This window comes from Zonotrichia albicollis, chromosome 32, assembly GCF_047830755.1.
Source record: "Zonotrichia albicollis isolate bZonAlb1 chromosome 32, bZonAlb1.hap1, whole genome shotgun sequence".
NCBI classification, from domain to species: domain Eukaryota; kingdom Metazoa; phylum Chordata; class Aves; order Passeriformes; family Passerellidae; genus Zonotrichia; species Zonotrichia albicollis.
Window position 1 is genome coordinate 2,816,388 of NC_133850.1, and position 17,680 is coordinate 2,834,067.

Here is a 17,680-nt window from a genome sequence, read left to right on the forward strand (position 1 = left end):
GTTACCTTGTGGTGTGCCCCTCTCTCTTGAGCAGGGGGCACTTGGCCCCTATAGAGTCCAGTCTGTGCTAGTAGAGCATAGGGCACTTCTTTCAGTTGCTGGAGGTCTTTTCCACAGACAAGATGCAAGCCCATAGGGTGAAAAAAATACTTTCTTCATATTGTGAGAGTTTAGTAACCAAATTATCAACTCTTTGTTCTCCTTTCCATGACATCACTGCCAATGAGTTGGTATATGGTGATGGCACCTCAGTAGGAACTTCCATCACATGTACACTGCACAGGGATGAATGATGGCACAGTGTTACTGTATTTTAGCTGGTTTGTGATAGAGAAACCAACCGTCCCCTGGTTTGACTGACAGGGGCCTTGCCCAGTCACATCTCTCCCAAGGCTGCAGGCATTTCCTTGGCCAGGACCTGAAGGGGAGTAGAGTTCTGAACTATGGAAGTATCCAGATGGGATTTTTCAAATGCCCTATATAAGCAAGGGCTTGGGAAATAAAAGCTGGTTTTGCCACATGAACATTGGGGCTGTTGCAGATTGAATTTATTTTATTGATTCCTTGTTAAGTGGTTTGTTCTGTTGTACCCCCATGTTCTCCCCAAGCTGGTTTACCCCTGGGTTTTATCCTCCCTCAAAGCTGTCCCTCATGCCATTCCCCACCCCTTGTTCCAGCTCTTTCCCTGCCTGTCAAACCCAGCCCTTGATTCCTGAACCTCCCCTGCCACTTAAACCTCAGGCCAATCCCTGTCCTGCAACACCCCTTTGGAATTCCCCTACTCCTGGAGGCCCCATTGGCCCATGTGACCCATCCTCTCCACCCTCCTACCCCAGCTGGCCTGGGGCACTCCGTGTAATCCCCTCACTCATCCCCTGAGGATTCCGTATTGGTTAGCTGTTTGTATCTCCCCCTGACTTGTATCTGTACAAAACCCCTTGCGCAATAGAGTTAGGGGCTCTTTGTCATGCTCCCTTCATCTGGAATAAACTGTTCCTTGTGGAACCTCAAGATGGAGAGCATCCTCCTTCCTCTTGTGCCTGCTCCCAGTCGTGGCTTGTGTCTGGCACCTTAGAGCAAGTGGCTATAAAGGTTCTGCCTCTGGTAAATCCCCATACCGAGACAGTTCCCCTCTCCTGGCATGGCACCGGAGCTCTAAGAGCCAGCCCGAGTTCTGGCAGTCACTTCAGGGATGAGTGGTCTTTGTGTCCTGCCAACTTCCCCACCCCACCACCGAACACTCACAGCATGGGGAGCAGGACAGAGCAACTGGAGATAAACCAGGAGGAAGGCAGGGAGAAGGTTCCCCACTGGACTCCATAAAATTACATCACAGAACCGATCTAATTGCCTTCCATTGCAGGGTGTAGAGGTTCAGAGACATCACACCATGACCAACATGATGCAGTGAAGCCAAATTTATTATCCCTAAAAAGACTATATTTATAATAAATCTCTACTGTCCACGTGTCTCTAGCTAATACATGATTGGTTAATCCTAGCTGTTCATGCATCTAAATTAAAATGCTGATTGGATCATCTAATTTTTCACACATCTTGCTGTGGTTGTCTGGCCCACCCATGACTCACATTTTTCTTACTTTCCCAGGCTTGCTGACAAACTTGCTGAGTGCTGATGATTCTTCTTCTTGTATCTCTTTCAAGGATATACTGACCCCATTTCTGAATATGTCCATTATTCATTGTTTGTGAACGTGTTCATTGTCCACGATTACAAGCAGGCTGGATTGTGTATCAGCTGAATATGGTCATTGTCTTGCCAAAACTCCTCAGTCTACAAAAAACTCTCAACAGTTCCCTGTTTTTTGGGTTTTTTTGCACAAGCCAGACCGATTTAAAAGCACGGTCAATTACTTTTTGCACACAGAGTAGTAAGCAAGGCACTATAAGCAGAATTGAAAAAAGAATACAAAGTACCATAATAACAAAGAGTACTAAGTCCTTGAGCCATCCCTTTATTTCCCTGGATTTTAGCCACTCATCAAAAGAATTCTCAACAACTGTCAGCTTTTTCATATTCTCCTTAAGCAATGACAGTTTCTTGTCAACAGATTCAGAGTGGTCAGAGAGATTCATACAACACATCCCTTCAAAATCTTCACACCCATCTCCTTGTGCTAGCAACAAAAAATCTATAGCAGCCCTATCCTGTAACACAGCATGGCGTATGCTACCTACATCAGTGGGTAATCTCATTCAGTATTGCAGATGTAATGTTAAATTGTTTGTCTGTCCAACAAGCCAATAGTTTGAATTGTATAAAGGCCTGTGATGAAGCTACTCCTGGTGTAAAAAGTGATGCCAGTATAACCAAAGGCATATTCTACAATTCTACATTATCCTTACAGTCTGAGCCTAATAGATGCACACTACGTTTTGGACGTTGGAATTTGTGCCTGATGTCAAGCATCTCTTGAATGCTAGGGGCAAACAGTGTCAATTTCCCAAAAGAGCACGGTCCTCCTCATGCTTTCTGAGGAATCGCAGGCCAAGCTTTATCTCCACAAATGAGGAAAACTCCAGGAGGTGACATCCTTGCAGGTTTTGGTTTTAGGGATATGGATCATGTCCAATTGGCATAGTATGCCGTGGTATTGTAATACCAGGAAGAAACAGAAGATATCCCAGTGCTATCATCTCTGGGTTTTTCTGATTTCTCCCTAATCAGCTCTTTACCCTTGTGGTACTCAAAGAACAAACAATAATTTCCTGGCACTGATCCCAAAATATCCAATTCCTGTGGTCACTGACTTGTAGTCTTTAAACCTTGAGCGATTGTAAATGCCTGAACTCCTAAAGGATTTCTAGGGATTTTTTTTTCACACCAATTTTCTGTTATCATCCCATTTTTATTAGTACACCAATTTGACCAGGCCTTACTTAAGTTGCCATAAATTTGAGCTCTGGCCCAATTTCCAAATTCTTCCATTGAATCTAAAGGAATTCCAATTAAACAGGTGCCAAATGGATCCAAAGGTGTAGCTAGTGATAAGCAGAAAGATTCTTGCCCTGTTTTGTTAGCCTATGTAACTCACATGGTTAGCTCGCTGCTCTATATTGTATACTCCCTGCATTTCCTTAATCACTCCACTAAGCAACATTGTTAATATTTGCCAGACTGGTGCCACTGTTGCTCTTGTCATCCATCACGCCTGCGCTTTGCCCAAATTGCTTTAGCTTCTTCTCACTCCAAATCTCTCAAGGGATGGATTTGTGGTATTGCTATTCTTACTCTCCATTCTGTAGCGATTATCTTGCTCTCTAGTACAATTTAGTTTACTACAGCAATTCAAGAAAGTTTAAACTGCAACCACAGTAACAATCTTTGCTCATATACTTCTGTGAAAGATACATCTTGGAGAAAACTCTGATATCCTCCTGAGGTACGCCCTAAAAATTTAGCTAATGGTACTCTCAGGGTACTAGTATTAAGTATGTGAAAGCAGTTATTGCATATTAGGTTAATAGGCCTAAATTTTTGCTTTTCCCCTCGGACCACTGCTAAATTATGCTCTTGACAAACTTGTCACTGAGTTTTTAAGTTACACTTTATACAATGAACCTTAAGCCATGGCTTACAACCATGAAGATATCAAGCACTTACTATCTGACTTAAAATTTGTGATGAAAGTGAAGGTAAAAGAAGTCTCTCTATATCTAACCCGTGTGTATTAAGCTTATGTGGAGTTGCTCGTACTTCCTCAGCATACTCCAGCAAACTTGGTAGGTATTCCAACCATCGTTCAGCTGTCAGCTGTTGAAGAATCGGATTCAGGGTCATCTGGAATCGGTGCTTTCGCTGATTCTCCGCCTCTGGACGCAACATGCGTTGATAACAATGGTTTCACCCACTTGGCTGGAATCCACCGAATGCTTTATCTGTAAGTAAGCACATAGAACCTCTTCCTCATAATTTGACTGTAGCTGGTCCTTTCCACACCCCTGTTTCTGGACTTTTGAACATGACCTGAATGCCGTCAGGCAATTCCTCACTTGGATTACATGTGAGGGCATGATGCACAAGAATAGGTGGATCTTCCCTATCTCCTGTTGTTCTAAGGTAATTAAGTACAAAAATAGCTTTAGCTGTTTTTTCCTCAGGGCATAACCCTGGAGTTCCCCCTTTTTGTTTTTGCAGCATGCCCTTGAGCATCTGATGGGCACTCTCAATAATTGCCTGTCCAGTAGGATTGTGAGGAATACCAGTGTCACGTCAAATACCCCATAAATTACAGAAATGTTTGAATCCTAAGGAACAGGAAGCAGGACTATTGTCAGTCTTAAGGAGACACCTAATATGGCAAAGCAATTGTACAAATTTTCTCAACATGACATCTCACCTGTTAAGGGAGTAGCCCATAAAACACAAGCATAGGTATCAATGGAAACATGTACAAATTTTTTCTGACCAAATTCTGCTACGAGTTACATCCATTTGCCATAATTGCAAGGGTTGAGGACCCCTAGGGTTAACACCAGTGCCTAAACCAGTGCTATCTCATTGACAGGTCAGGACAGGATGGCACAATACTAGAAGCATCAGTAAGGGGAATGGCAAATTGTTTACCTAACATTTTTGCAGATCGATGAAGAAATGGCCTCATTATTCCAATTTTCAAAAGCCCAACTCACAGCTTTCAATTCTATTGTCTGCAACATATATTTTACCTCTCCAAAAAATGACATGCTTTTTCCACACTTTGTCTTGCTGCCAAGTGCAGGCAGCCCTTTTGGACCTTTTACCTGCATCTGTAAATACTGTCTGCCCAGACACCGGACAGTCAGATCTCCAGGGTCTGTCTTCCAGACGCTGATGCTTCACTAAAGATAACACCCAGTGCCGTGGATAAGTATTGTGAACTTTACCGTCATATCCAGCCCAAGCTATCTGTAACGAAACAGAATGTCTAATTCCCCATTCAAGATACCAGTTAGCCATTGAATATGGTTCATGTCCCCAGATTTCCAATATTCTTCCATCTGCCCTTCATCATCAAATGAGCAAAAAGTTCCAGTTGAGTGGTAATAGTTCTAGATTGTTTTACAGGTAAAAATACCCATTCCAAAATAACTAAAGGATTAGCCTGAGTTTTAATCCATTGACAAATCAAGGCAAAAGGATGCTTGGCATAATTGTCACCCTCCTTGCTCTCATTGATGATCATCAATTGAAATGGAACATGCTCGATCAGAGGATGTGCATACAATGTAGCAACCTTTGTGGCAATGTGATCCAAGGCCTGCTGTTGTCTCTTATCCAGGCTCTGGCATTCATCTGTCCGAGAAAAAGTGCCTAGTACCTCTGTTAATGGTCCAAGTTCTTGGTTAGTTATCCCACAAACAGCTCCAATCCATTGAATATCCCCCACTCACTTCTGGATACCATGTACAGTTTTAATTTCAGTGGTAATGGTGAGTTTCTGTGGCTTCACTATAGACTGATCAATTGGCCACCCAAGATATTTCCAAGGAGCAGAATATTGCACTTTATCAGGAGCAATTTTTAAACCCCTTTCCTCTAGCAAAACTGTCATGGTTTTTAGAACAGTTACAGAGTCTAATTGTTTTCCAGCCACTAATATATCATCCATGCAGTGATAGGTGATATACTCAGGGAATTGCTGCTGAACAGATTCTAATGCCCAAGCAACATAAATTTGGCACACCATAGGGGAGTTTTGCATGCCTTGGGGCAAAGAAATCCATTCATACCTTTTGTAGGGTTCTGCCTTCTTGATAGATGGAACAGAAAATGCAAAATGACTCGTGTCATCTAGATTCAAGGGAATGGTGAAAAAACAATCTTTGAGATCAATAGATTCTTTGACTCAGGTATCATAGTAAGAGATGGAAGACCAGGTTGCAAGGCACCCATCCTTAGCATTACTGCATTAACAGCATGTAACTCATGGAGCAACCTCCATTTCCCACTCTTTTTTGGGATGGCAAAAATTGGAGTGTTCCAAGGGCTAGTGGATGCCTTTATGTGCCCTTCCTCAAGCTCTTCTTGCACTAATTGTTGGATTATGGGCAGCTTTTCCTTCAACAGAGGCCACTGATCAATCCACACAGGTGTATCAGCGGTGTAGCTGATTTTGAGGATTGGCTGCCTTCTAGTGGCCGCTGCTAAAAAGGCTGTGTGACAATGGCCACTTTTAACTGGCCTAAGAGATCCCTACCAAGCAAACCTAATAAAGTACCAGGAGTTTGCATGACATAAGGTCTTGTAGATACATTCACTCCATCTCGGAAAGTAAAAGTAATTACTTCTCTGCTCATCTGAGTTGCCTGAGTCCCTCCAATACCCGCAATGCCTAAAGCAGTATTGACCAATGCCTAATGTTTTGGCCATATTGTGTTTGAAATGATGGTTACAACTGCTTCAGTATCAATTATGAGTTTCTTAGTAATGGAATCACCATTAGGATGTGTCAGGGTTACCTGTTTGTCTGGTTTACCTCTTGTGATGTCCATGGCCCAATATACTTCTGGTTTACCTGTGGAACCAAAGCTTCTTGTTCCCCATTCCTTACAGCCTGTATAGGGGACACAAGACTTAGAAGAAACAAGCTGAGCAATTCGTGAACCTTTGGGAATAGATACAGGAGGGGAAAATGTTCTAACCATAATTTTAACAACCCCTTGATAGTCTGGAATTACATCCAATCCCTTTTTACTGGCAGATGATCTCCCTAACAGAAAAGCACTAAGCCCATCCCCCAAGGGTCCTTTTACATTAGTATCTATCAGGTGTACAGCACAGTCGGTGATGGTAACATCTACTGTGGTTTCCATGTCCACTCTGGCACTTCTAGAAATTGATGATCTGAGTGAGCAAAGTCCTCCTCCTCCTCCATGGGAGGCTGAGCTATCCAGGCAGCTCTCTGTACTTGTTTCTTTACCCACAGAGATTACACGCTCCTAAGTTTGTTTCCCTGGAACCGACATTCTTTAGTATTGTGGTTATCTTTTTTGCAGATAGAACAAAATTTTTTCATAGTTGCAAAGGGACACTAACTCCCAACATGTCCAATTTTACCACACTCAAAGCATTTAATGTTCTTTCCTTTGGCTCTCTTTTGCTGTTTAGAAAGCAATGGTTTTACTGCATCCTGTACTGCAGCAGCTACATAGGCTGCTTTTTCTCTCTCTGTAGTTCTAGCCATAAGTTCTGGCATTTCTGTAACATCAGCTCCCTTCTTTAATGTTCCCAAAATCTGACGAGTTTTAGCATTAGCATTGTCAAAAGCAAGCATATTAAACAATTGTACCTTTGTGTCTGAATCCAAATCAAGACGATTATAGATAGCTTCATGCAATTTGTCTACAAATTTATCAAAGTCCTCATTCCTTCCTTGGCAAAACTGTGTAAAAGACATGGTATGTAACCTATCTGGAAGTGCAAGGATAGCATTATATGCTAGTTGTTGGCCCATCTGTAAGACTCGATCAATGCTCTTAGCCTGGGCAGTGGCAGTAGCCCCGGGCCCTTTGCCAAGTAACTGTTGTGCTCTTAAACCATACAGAGGATCACCCTGCACTCTAGGTCTTGCTGCTTCTTGAGCACACTTTTCCTCCCAGCTTTTATGAAACATCTCCTGCTGATGGGGTGGCATTATAAGTCTTATTAGGGTATGCATATCAGCTGGAATTAGTGTTAGATGGAAAAATATACTGCAGAAGTGGCTGTGCAAGTTGGGATTTCAAACCAAATTGTGAAACTGCAACTCTCAACTTTCCTAAAATCTTCCAATTGAAAGGTTCTCAAACTCTACTTGCAGCATTAGTTACTACAGGAAAACCTTCTACATCATTTGAGAGAAAAGTCCCTTCTACAATAGCTTCTGTAGTAACTCCCTTCCACTTTCGTTTCTGAGCTGCTTCTATTTCAAGGTCACATTCCAACTCTAATTCCACATTCTTTACAGCGTGGAGGGAGGATTTCGTTTAACCAGCTTGAATACTGGCTCAGAGACAAAATGAGAGGATGGTAACCACTTTCCTGGTTGTCTGTCTGAACCTACTATCATTGGCAAGTCCATTTTCTCAAAAGAATAGTCTCTTTTGGGGACAACTGAATCCTTTTGTTGAATTACCAATTTTTGCAAAGTGTCCACTAAGGATTTTAAATCCTCTGTGATAGAAGCATTATTCATAACATATCCTTCCTTATCCTTTTCACTTTCAGCATGTTTAGTTCCTAAGTTACTGTTATCAAGAGCTTCTTCACTCTGAGTACAACTGTCCTTTGGTCTGCAGCCTAACCCCCCTTGAAGAGGCAGCAGCTTCCTCATTCCCGCTCTGAGCTGGAGGAGCTGTCAGTGTCATGCTCGATTCTGAGCTGAGGGCTTGTGGGCTACCTGAGGGAATATCTAAGGTGGTAGGAAACAGTTGCTGAACTGAAGTTACTGGAAATGCCTGAGGCTGTTTAGACTCAGAGGCAATGGCTGCACAAGCCGCAGCAGCAGCTTTCCTCTCTGCTTTTAAGGCTTGCAACACCTCTATGACAGTTTTCTACAAAGTAGCATATTTAGACACCTCTTTTGCCTCACTCCTGCCAGATGCAATACTGTCCCACATTCGCCCCGCAACTTGCCACGTCAAAATCTCAAAAGCAACCTGTGTTTCTGCTATGAGATTATAGTCCCAAACCCAGTGTAATAGTCTCTTCAAATTGGAAGCATCATACTTTTGTTCTCTCTTAGAGAGGATATGTTGGAGAAGTTTCTGAATACTTTCCCTTTCATGTTCAGACCCCATCTCCTCCCTGGCCGCTTGCTTTGATCAGGGTGAGATTCAAGTCATCTACGATTGGAGCTCCAGTAACCTTTTCCTCTCACCGGAGCATTGAGGATACTTTCAACCGGCTTCTCTGCTCCTCGAGGGTTGGCTCTGATCCTCTGCACATCAGCCAAATTGCTGACCTCGAGTCCCTTTAGTGCTATGACATTGGGCCTGCCCATGTTCTCCACCAGAAATGTGGGGTGCGGAGGTTCAGGGACATCACACCATTGTTGGAGATTTTTTCAGGGATGGCTTGGAAGGCAGCTGTGGGGGACAGGTTCTCACAGCCTGTTTCTGTAAACAGCAGAAGTTCTCAAGTTGTTTTTAATTACAAGTAAAAGTGACAAACATGAAGGCCTTGAGAACCTTGCATATCAGAGTTCTCAGGCAGCTTTCTCATAAGAAGTGGATGTTCTATCTTTGGCTGTTTTGGGAAAGCAAAAATAATTTTGAGAACCCAAATCTTGGTATTGGAAACATAAGGAGGAGTTGGTATGTTATCTCTGACCTATTGTGAGCTCAGATTTTGCAATATGCATGAACTTAATTAACACGGTTATAAAAAGTGACTGATTGATGAATAAACCGGAGTTGATGCTGATCAATGAAAGGTGGGTCTTCTCCCTCCATCTTCAATACACCATAACCAATATGATCCACTGAAGCAAATTTATTATCCCTAAAAAGACTATATTTTATTATAAAACTCTACTATCCACGTGTCTCTAGCTAATACATAATTGGTTAATCCTAGCTGTTCAAATGTCTAAAATAGAATGCTGATTGGATCATGTAATTTTTCATGTGTCTTGCTGTAGTCGTCCGGCTTACCCATGGCTCACATTTTTCTTACTTTCTCAAGCTCACTGACAAACTTGCTGAGCCCAATGACTCTTCTTCTTGTATCTTTTTCAAGGATATACTGACCCCATTTCTGAATATGTCCATAATTCATTGTTTGTGAACATGACCATTTTCCATTATTACAAGCAGGCTGGATTGTGCATTGGCTGAATATAGCCATTGTCTTGCAAAAACTCCTCAACCTGCAAAATATTCTTGACAGGTGTTTCTTATTTGCAGGGACAGAGCATGGCCCAGTATCACTTCACACATCAAAGGTGGACTTTGAAGCTTGGAGAGGCTTACCTTGCTGGCACCCAACATGAAAATGATTCATAGCCAAAGAGATAGAGTGAAAAGATCTATGCACTACTTCGAATCTGATTGCAAAGACTGTTATGTATTGGAGTAAAAACAAGACAAAATCAGCCTCCATCTTGTGCCCTTGGGTGGCTGAATCCAAAGCCTTAGTGATAGTATAGGGATAAAAGGTTTCTAAAATCCTGGAATATTCGGGGGAGTTAGAAAGGAAGGATAGGCTTTGTAGGTCCTGTGAAAATGTTGAGGGAGACCCTGGGAAAATGTTAGGCTGCACCTGTATAATCATTTAATGACTATGATAAATGATATGATTGTTAGATGCGATGATTGTTTGGTAATTGGATATAATAACTGTTTAATTGTAACAAGAATAATGAGAACTTATGTTAGGGGGGTTTGATGGAAATTACAGAAATCCATTCTTGAATGAAATCAATGTATACAATAGAACAATATAAGTTTAATAATTAGTATGTACTTATATAACGATAAGTGTATAAAACCATGTTCATCCTGAATCCATGTTGTAGTCAGATTTGGGTCTGTGTCCCTGACACCCAGAGCTCTTCAATAAAAGCACCTGCATACAATCATTCTGTGATTATGTGTTCCTGAACGCTAACATTAGGACAATTAGACTGTCTTGGGTGCCTAAGTAAGCAAACCAATGCTACCTCCCTTGCATTGAGTGGCCTGCTGTCAGACGTAGATACCATCAGACACACTACCTTGCAAAACAGGGCAGAATAGACTTTCTACTTTTGGCACATGAGCACAGCTGTGAGGACTTTGAGGGAATGTGTTTCATTAACCTCTCCCGCCACAGCAAGTCAATCCACAGCAGCATTCAAGTGCTGAGGGGAGGGTTTGAGAAGCTTCAGGTGGAAAACAAAGACTGGTTGAATAAGCTCTTCAAATCCTGGGGACTGAAGGGTTGGATGATGTCTTTAGTCAAGATGGGACTGTTAGTTTTCTTGGTTGTTGTTGCTGTGATGTTGGTTGTTCCATGCTTGTTTGGACATTTTTATAGTTTTGCAAAATTCTTTCAGCTCCATTTTTGTTAGGAAACAGAAAGGAGGAGATGTGGGTATTGGCCCAGCTGTGACTCGAAGTCAGCCAGATTTTACCCCAAAAGAACTGGGCATTAGTTTCAAGCCCTGGGAATCATTCGTTTAATTTAAGGTAAGCCTGAGAGTTCCCCCATAAGCCCGTGGTGTTATTATGTTAAGTTGTCCAAGTTCTGCTCCCCTATTGATTACTTGTTTCCCATATATGGTTATAGTTCCAGAATGTTCCACCCCCAAGTGTATATGTTGCTGCTTCCCCTTTGTTTTGGGTCTCTGGATGCTGCCCCTCACACTGTGCTCAGCTACTCCACATTTGCTGTTTCTCACCCTTTATTAAAGTTCTTTGCAGGCAGCTCCATCGAACCCACTCCTTTTAATTTTCGCCACCCTTGCCCTGAAGTTAGGGAACCAAAGAGGTTTGCTGCAGCCATCCTCACCACGACAGTGATGGATCTTAATCACTGCAGGTAATATTTGGTAGTGATGATTGGGTGCATTGTTGAGCTTCTCCTTCTGTGATTCTTTGCTGCTTTGAACTACAGTAAATTACACTGATTCCTTCAGTTCATGTTTGTTTCTTTGGTGCTGACCCTGCCCACTCATGAAACAAAACTGGCAATCTGGCCAGATCACAACAAAATGTCACTTCTTAAATGTAAATTTAAGGAATCAGTCCCATCTGAAACTCACAGATGGGAAGCCCTTCCCTAGAGTTTGCTGACTCTGGAGTAGACTGAGGTCAGAACACGGTGTGAGCAATGGGGCAGTCACTTTAAAGAAGCTGAACCACTGGATGTATTAAAATGCATCCAAAAATTGCATATGGAGAAAGGAAAACAACTTGTGAGTGGGTAAAGATGAGGATGAATTTTGTTAACAGCACATTGGAAACAGCACCAATAGAAGGACCAGTTGTTGTCAGTCTCACATGGAGCGACAGCAGAAGTTTGTAATCTTGAGTTTATATTAATTGTTCAAGTGAAAGAATATTAATATAATAAATAACTATATACATATGTGTAATAAAATATAATGTTTTAATATATATTTATAAACATTTATCTATGTTTCTATCTATATCTTTATCTATATATAAAATAATAATGTGAAATAATGCTGACAATTCTGATTTACCACCTGTGACTTCTCAAGGATCTAGCAATAAATATCCTACAGAAAAGCATTCTCCAGGACCTGAATGTCAGTGGTAAACTTTGTAAGACTGTATACAACAAATAAAGGAGGAATGGATGAAATTGGCTATTTTTATGGGGTTTGCTGTGTATCCTGTGATGTGGAATGCTTTGTTACTGTGAAAAATACAGTGATTAAGACTGCTAGGTTTTTCATACACCAGACTATCCACAATCTGCTGGATTGATTGAATGGGTAAAAGGGTTATTCAAAGAGCAGTTGGAAAAAGGAGATGGGAACCTGCCCCCATGGAGAACCCATCTCACAGATGTGCTTTATAGCTTTAACAAGGGTACAAGGGGCCCCCTGGGAAATGGAAACCCCCTGGATGTGCATGGCTGCACCCAATTTGCAAATACAACTATAACTATGAACAGTGACACTTTAACTTCCTGAGAAATTATTCTGGTCTGATGGCCTCTGAGGGGCCCTCCTAGAGGTTGCAGGGCTGGACCTTCATGCATTATAATTAATTAGGATAAATCAAAAGCAAATGAGAATTATCAATACTGACATAGAAATTCCAATTCCTCCAGGACACTTTGGTTTGATAACTGCTCACTGGAGCTTGGCTTTGAAAAGTGTTCCTGTTATGGGAGGAGTTGATGCAGATTATCAAGGAGGAATTAAAGTAATTAATGTAATTAAAGCCACTAAACAATAATGAGTAAGGTGTGATTATTCAACCCCATGACAGGGTAGCACAGTTATTGATATTGCAGTTTTAAAAACAATTGTGGAAAAAGGAGATGCACCTCCAAATATCACTGTTGTTGGAGATAAAGGGTTTGAATCCATCAGTCCTAATAATGGAGCCAAAGTGTGGGTCCAGAGGCCAAAAGGCCCTCCTAATCCAGCTGAAGGAACAGAGTTGTGGGGAAAGACAACACTGTTTGAATCCTGAAACCAAAATCACCAAGAAAAGGGGGCTAAAATCACCCACACAGGCTTAAGATCCACTCATATAGGTTTAAAATCACCCAAAGGGATCTAAAATCCCCACTAAAATGCTTGAAATCACTCAGATCTAAAACCCACACTAAACCTGCCCAACTTGGCCTAAAATCACCCAAACGGGCCTAAAATCTCAGGGACTGGGACCAAGACTGGGACCAGAACTGATACCAGAACCAAGACCAGCACCGCTCTGGGACAGGCACCATTACTGGGACCGAAACTGAAACCAGCACCAGAACTGGCACTGGGACAAAGACTGAGACTAAGACTGACACTGGGACTTGCTACCGGGAGTGCTCCGGGACCAGGACCAGGACTGGAACTGAGACCAGCACTGGCACCAGGACCTCTCTGGGACCGGGACCAGGATGGAGACTATCTGGAGAACTGCGGGACTGAGACCAAAAATGGCATTGGAATCAGCACCGAGACTGGCAGCGCTCTGGGACTGGGACTGAGGCTGGCACAGGGAGCACTCCAGGGCCAAGACTGGCACAGGTACCAGCATCAGAACCAGGACAATTCAGAGACCAAGTCTGAGATGAGGACTGAAACCAGAAGCGGCACCAGCACCGAGACTGGCACTGCTCTCAGACTCAAACGGAGACCAGGACCAGCACAGCTGGTTGACATTGAGATCAACACCAGGATGAGAATCAGCACTGGGAGTGCTCCAGGAGTGCCCTGAGACTGAGACCGGACTGGGACTGAGACTGACACTGGGAGTGCTCCCAGACAGAGACTGAGACCAAGACTGGGAACAGGATTGGCACCGGGATCAATCCAGGACCTCTGTGTTCACTCTGGAGAGTTTTGGCTATGCCCCTGTGCAGTACTGGGAGGGATCCCTGGGCGGGGTGGGACTGCCTCAGTTCACATTGTTCTGGTGCAGCTATCCCAGTCCATATGATCCCAGTCTGCATGATCCCAGTCTGTATGGTCCTGCATGGCACACACTCCAAAAGTCTGGAATACCAGTTCCCCCTGAGGAAAAGGTGTTCCTGCCCTTGAAGGCAGAGCGCTTAAGAAGGGGCTGAAAGCCAAGTCTACTTGCAAGATCTTACAGTGACATTTCACTGCCAGCCTTCAAAATTTCACTGGTTGCTGCTGTAGCTCCTGCATTGGGAATTAAATCAGAGCAGGGTGGCAGCTGCCCTGACTCAAGGGAGATACTGAGAGAGAAACAGAGCAGGCAAAGAGAGGCAGGAGAGAAAGGAGGACACAAACAAAATCAGCTGTGAAGGTGGCACTCCGGAAACAGAACTGCAACTGACTGAAAATGAATGGGACAGAAATCACTAGCTCTGAAAGTTTTATTTACTATCAAATACATCCCACTCACCCAGCCCCACACAATCCCAACCCACCGTTCCAAATTTGGATCCCACTTCTCCCAATCTCCTTCCAACCCCTTCTCACCATGGCGGCTTTGGAATTAAGTGAGTTTGGCACACAATTGAGATTTTTGAGGAGGGAACAAGGAATTTTGAGTTGTGATTGAGCCCTTTTGGGGTACAACGGTATGGTTTTCAGTGGGGCTGAGTTGCTATGAGGAGACAGATTGATCCCTCTTGGCTTCTGCAGTGCAAAGAGATGGAGAACACTGCCCAAAAGCCTCCCAGAACCCATAAATCCTCAAGATCATGTCCCCAAATCCTAAATTCCCTCTAAAACTCTGAAATGGTGGGACTTTAGATATCTTTGATCAGTTTCTTTCTTTTCAAGCCTGTTTTGCCTGTTTTTAAGGGATGAAGATGAATCAGAAGAAAATGAAGGCCAAAATAAAAGGATAACCAGCTAGGTGCCTTCCCAACATGGATCAAAGGGAATGTGGGTGTTGGAGAATTTTGCTCAGACATGGCTTGAAGGAAAGAGGACATGAAAATATACAGCTGATGGAAAAGTAAAAGGCAGCTGTAAGCAGCAGTTCCCAAGCCTGTTTCTGTAAATAACTAGGTTTTCAGGCACATTTTTATAAACAGTAGGGTTCTCAGGCAGTTTTCTCATAACAAGTAAATACCTTGTCCTTGGATAAAGTATGGGAAAGCAAAGTGACAAACATGGAGGCCTTGAGAATCTTTCATATCAGGGTGAGAACACAAATCTTGGTTTCAATAACAAACCACAGGTATTGAAAACAAAAGGAGGGGTTAATGTGTAATCTGTGACCAATGATGAGCTTGGGTTTTGCAGTATGTATGAACTTAATTAACACCATTATAAAAATGTGCATGGTGAATCAATAAATCGGAGTTCGATGCTGATCAAAGGATGGGTCGTCTCCCTTCACTTCAATATGTGGGTCACCAGGGCTCTTCCCAACAACAGTCCTCCAGTGGGGAATGGAGTTGGAGCAGCATACGAAGCTCTTCCTGAAATCAGGACACTCACAGAGCTTTCCTTACTGGTGGCTCTGTTGGTGCTTGGTCAAGGCTGAGCTCTGTGAGAAGCTCTTCCCACACTGGGGACACTCATAGGGCCTCTTCCCAGTGTGCATGCACCGATGGCTGATCAGGGAGGAATTGTGCTTGTAGCCCTTCCTGCAGTCAGAGCAGCGGAAGGGCCTCTCCTCTGTGTGAATCCATTGGTGGCTGATGAGGGTGAGTTGTATGTGAATCCCGTCCCACAGTCACGACAGTGGAAGGGCCTCTCCTCTGTGTGAGTCCGACGGCGTATGAGGAGATGTGAGCTGATCCGAAACCTCTTCCCACATTCTGAACACTTGTAGGGCCTCTCCCCAGTGTGGATGACCTGGTGCTGGACCAGGTTGGCACGCTGGCTGAAGTCCTTCCCACATTCCCCACATTTGTAGGGCCGCTCCCCAGTGTGGGTCCTCTGGTGGCGGATCAGGTGCGAGCTCTGGCTGAAGCTCATCCCATATTCCTCACACTCATGGGGCCTCTCCCCAGTGTGGATGCGCTGGTGCCTGACAAGATGGGCATTTTGCCTGAAGCCCTTCCCACAGTCGGGGCAGTGGAAGGGCCTTTCATCTGTATGCGTGCGCTGGTGCACAAGGAGACTAGAGCTGAGCTGAAACCTCTTCCTGCACTGATCACACTCACAGGGTCTCTCCCCAGTGTGGACCACCTGGTGATGGATGAGGGTGCAGCTCCGGCTGAAGCTCTTCCTACACTCCCCACACTCATAGGGTTGTTCTCCAGTGTGGATAATCTGGTGGCGGATCAAGCTGGAGCTGACTCTGAAGCTCTTCCCACATACCCCACACTTATACGGCCGTTCCCCAGTGTGCATCCTCTGGTGCTGAATCAGGCTGGAGCTCCGGCTGAAGCTCTTCCCACACTCCAAGCACTTGTGGGGCTTCCCGCCATCATGAAGCTGCTCATGGACCACCAAGTCCAAGCTCTGGCTTGATCCCTGGCTGCCTTCCTGGCCCAGGTTGGGTCTTTCCACCTCAGATTCCCGTGATCTGAGTTTGCAGCCCCTCGTTGCGTGTGATCTCCGGGGCTTTTCTTTCCCCTTTGATTCCTGTGCGGTGGAGCTGCTCAAAACAGCCTCTTCCATTGAGGTTCTGCCGTGGGGATTTGTCCTCCCTGGCCTCCACCTGCAGCTCCTTCTCTGGGGGAAGGAAGGACAAGGAGAGGATGGGATTTGCCTCCGTGCCACAGGGAAGGACAAGGAGATCCCCCCAGTGTGTCCCCAGCAGGACAGCTTTGGCAGCAGGGTTGTCCTGCAGCCAGGGGCCGTGCTGGACTGGGAGATGGAGCAGGAGAGAGGGGGAAAGGGCCCTGACTTCCTCCTCACCTGCCTGGGTGTTCCGTGGCATCTTCCTTGTCCTTGCACCCTCCTTCTCCATCTTGCCAACGGCTGGGAATGGGAAATCCTGGTTTGGGGAAAAACTAGGGATAAGCATGTTGAGTTTGAAGGTCCCTCTGCCCAAGTCCATCTCTGGAAGTCACTGGGCATCAGGGGTCCATAGAATCCTCCAGAACACCAAGATTCAGCTCTGAAAAAACCTCACAGAAGTTCCCCATCTCTGGTCTCTCCCCTTTGGTCTTTGGGGATTCCTCCCTGTCCCAGCTGCTTGGGGTCGTGCTCATATTGTGGGTCTTCCTTCTCCTCGGTTCCCGTCCTCCTCAGGCTGCTGTGCATCCCAGGAATCCAAAAGGTTCTCCTCTCCTCAGTCTCCCCATTTAGGGATGCTGGGGGTTTTTTGGGGTCCCAGGGTGCCTTCTCCCCTTGTTCTCTGCTTTGGGGTGTAGGAGCTCCAAGGAGTTCCCCCTGCCCCTCTCCAGGCTGTTGAAGGTCCTGTGAATCACAGCACTCCCCCTTCTCTGAGCTCCCCACTTTGGGCTCCTGGGGAACACAGGGCTCTTCTCCTCCAGGCTGCCTCTGTCGGCAGCTGCCACCGGAACCCCTCAATGTCCCCAAAAGGGGCCTTTTCCACTCAGCTGTACAGTTCTTCATTCTCCAAACATTGCCCCCAAAAAACCCCAACCCACAGAGCCCCCAGAATATCTGGGCCAAGGTCCCCT

The 17,680-nt window shown here is 44.5% G+C and overlaps 1 protein-coding gene across 1 annotated transcript in view; it reads right to left on the reverse strand.

The window, feature by feature from the left end:
• Positions 1-2,819: 2,819 nt before the first annotated feature.
• The window catches only part of LOC106630119 (uncharacterized), a 148,927-nt gene continuing 134,066 nt past the window's right edge, over positions 2,820-17,680 (reverse strand). The window contains 1 exon segment of the mRNA XM_074530158.1: positions 2,820-16,505. Coding sequence (XP_074386259.1) covers positions 15,699-16,505 — 807 coding nt within the window. The 3' untranslated portion in view covers positions 2,820-15,698.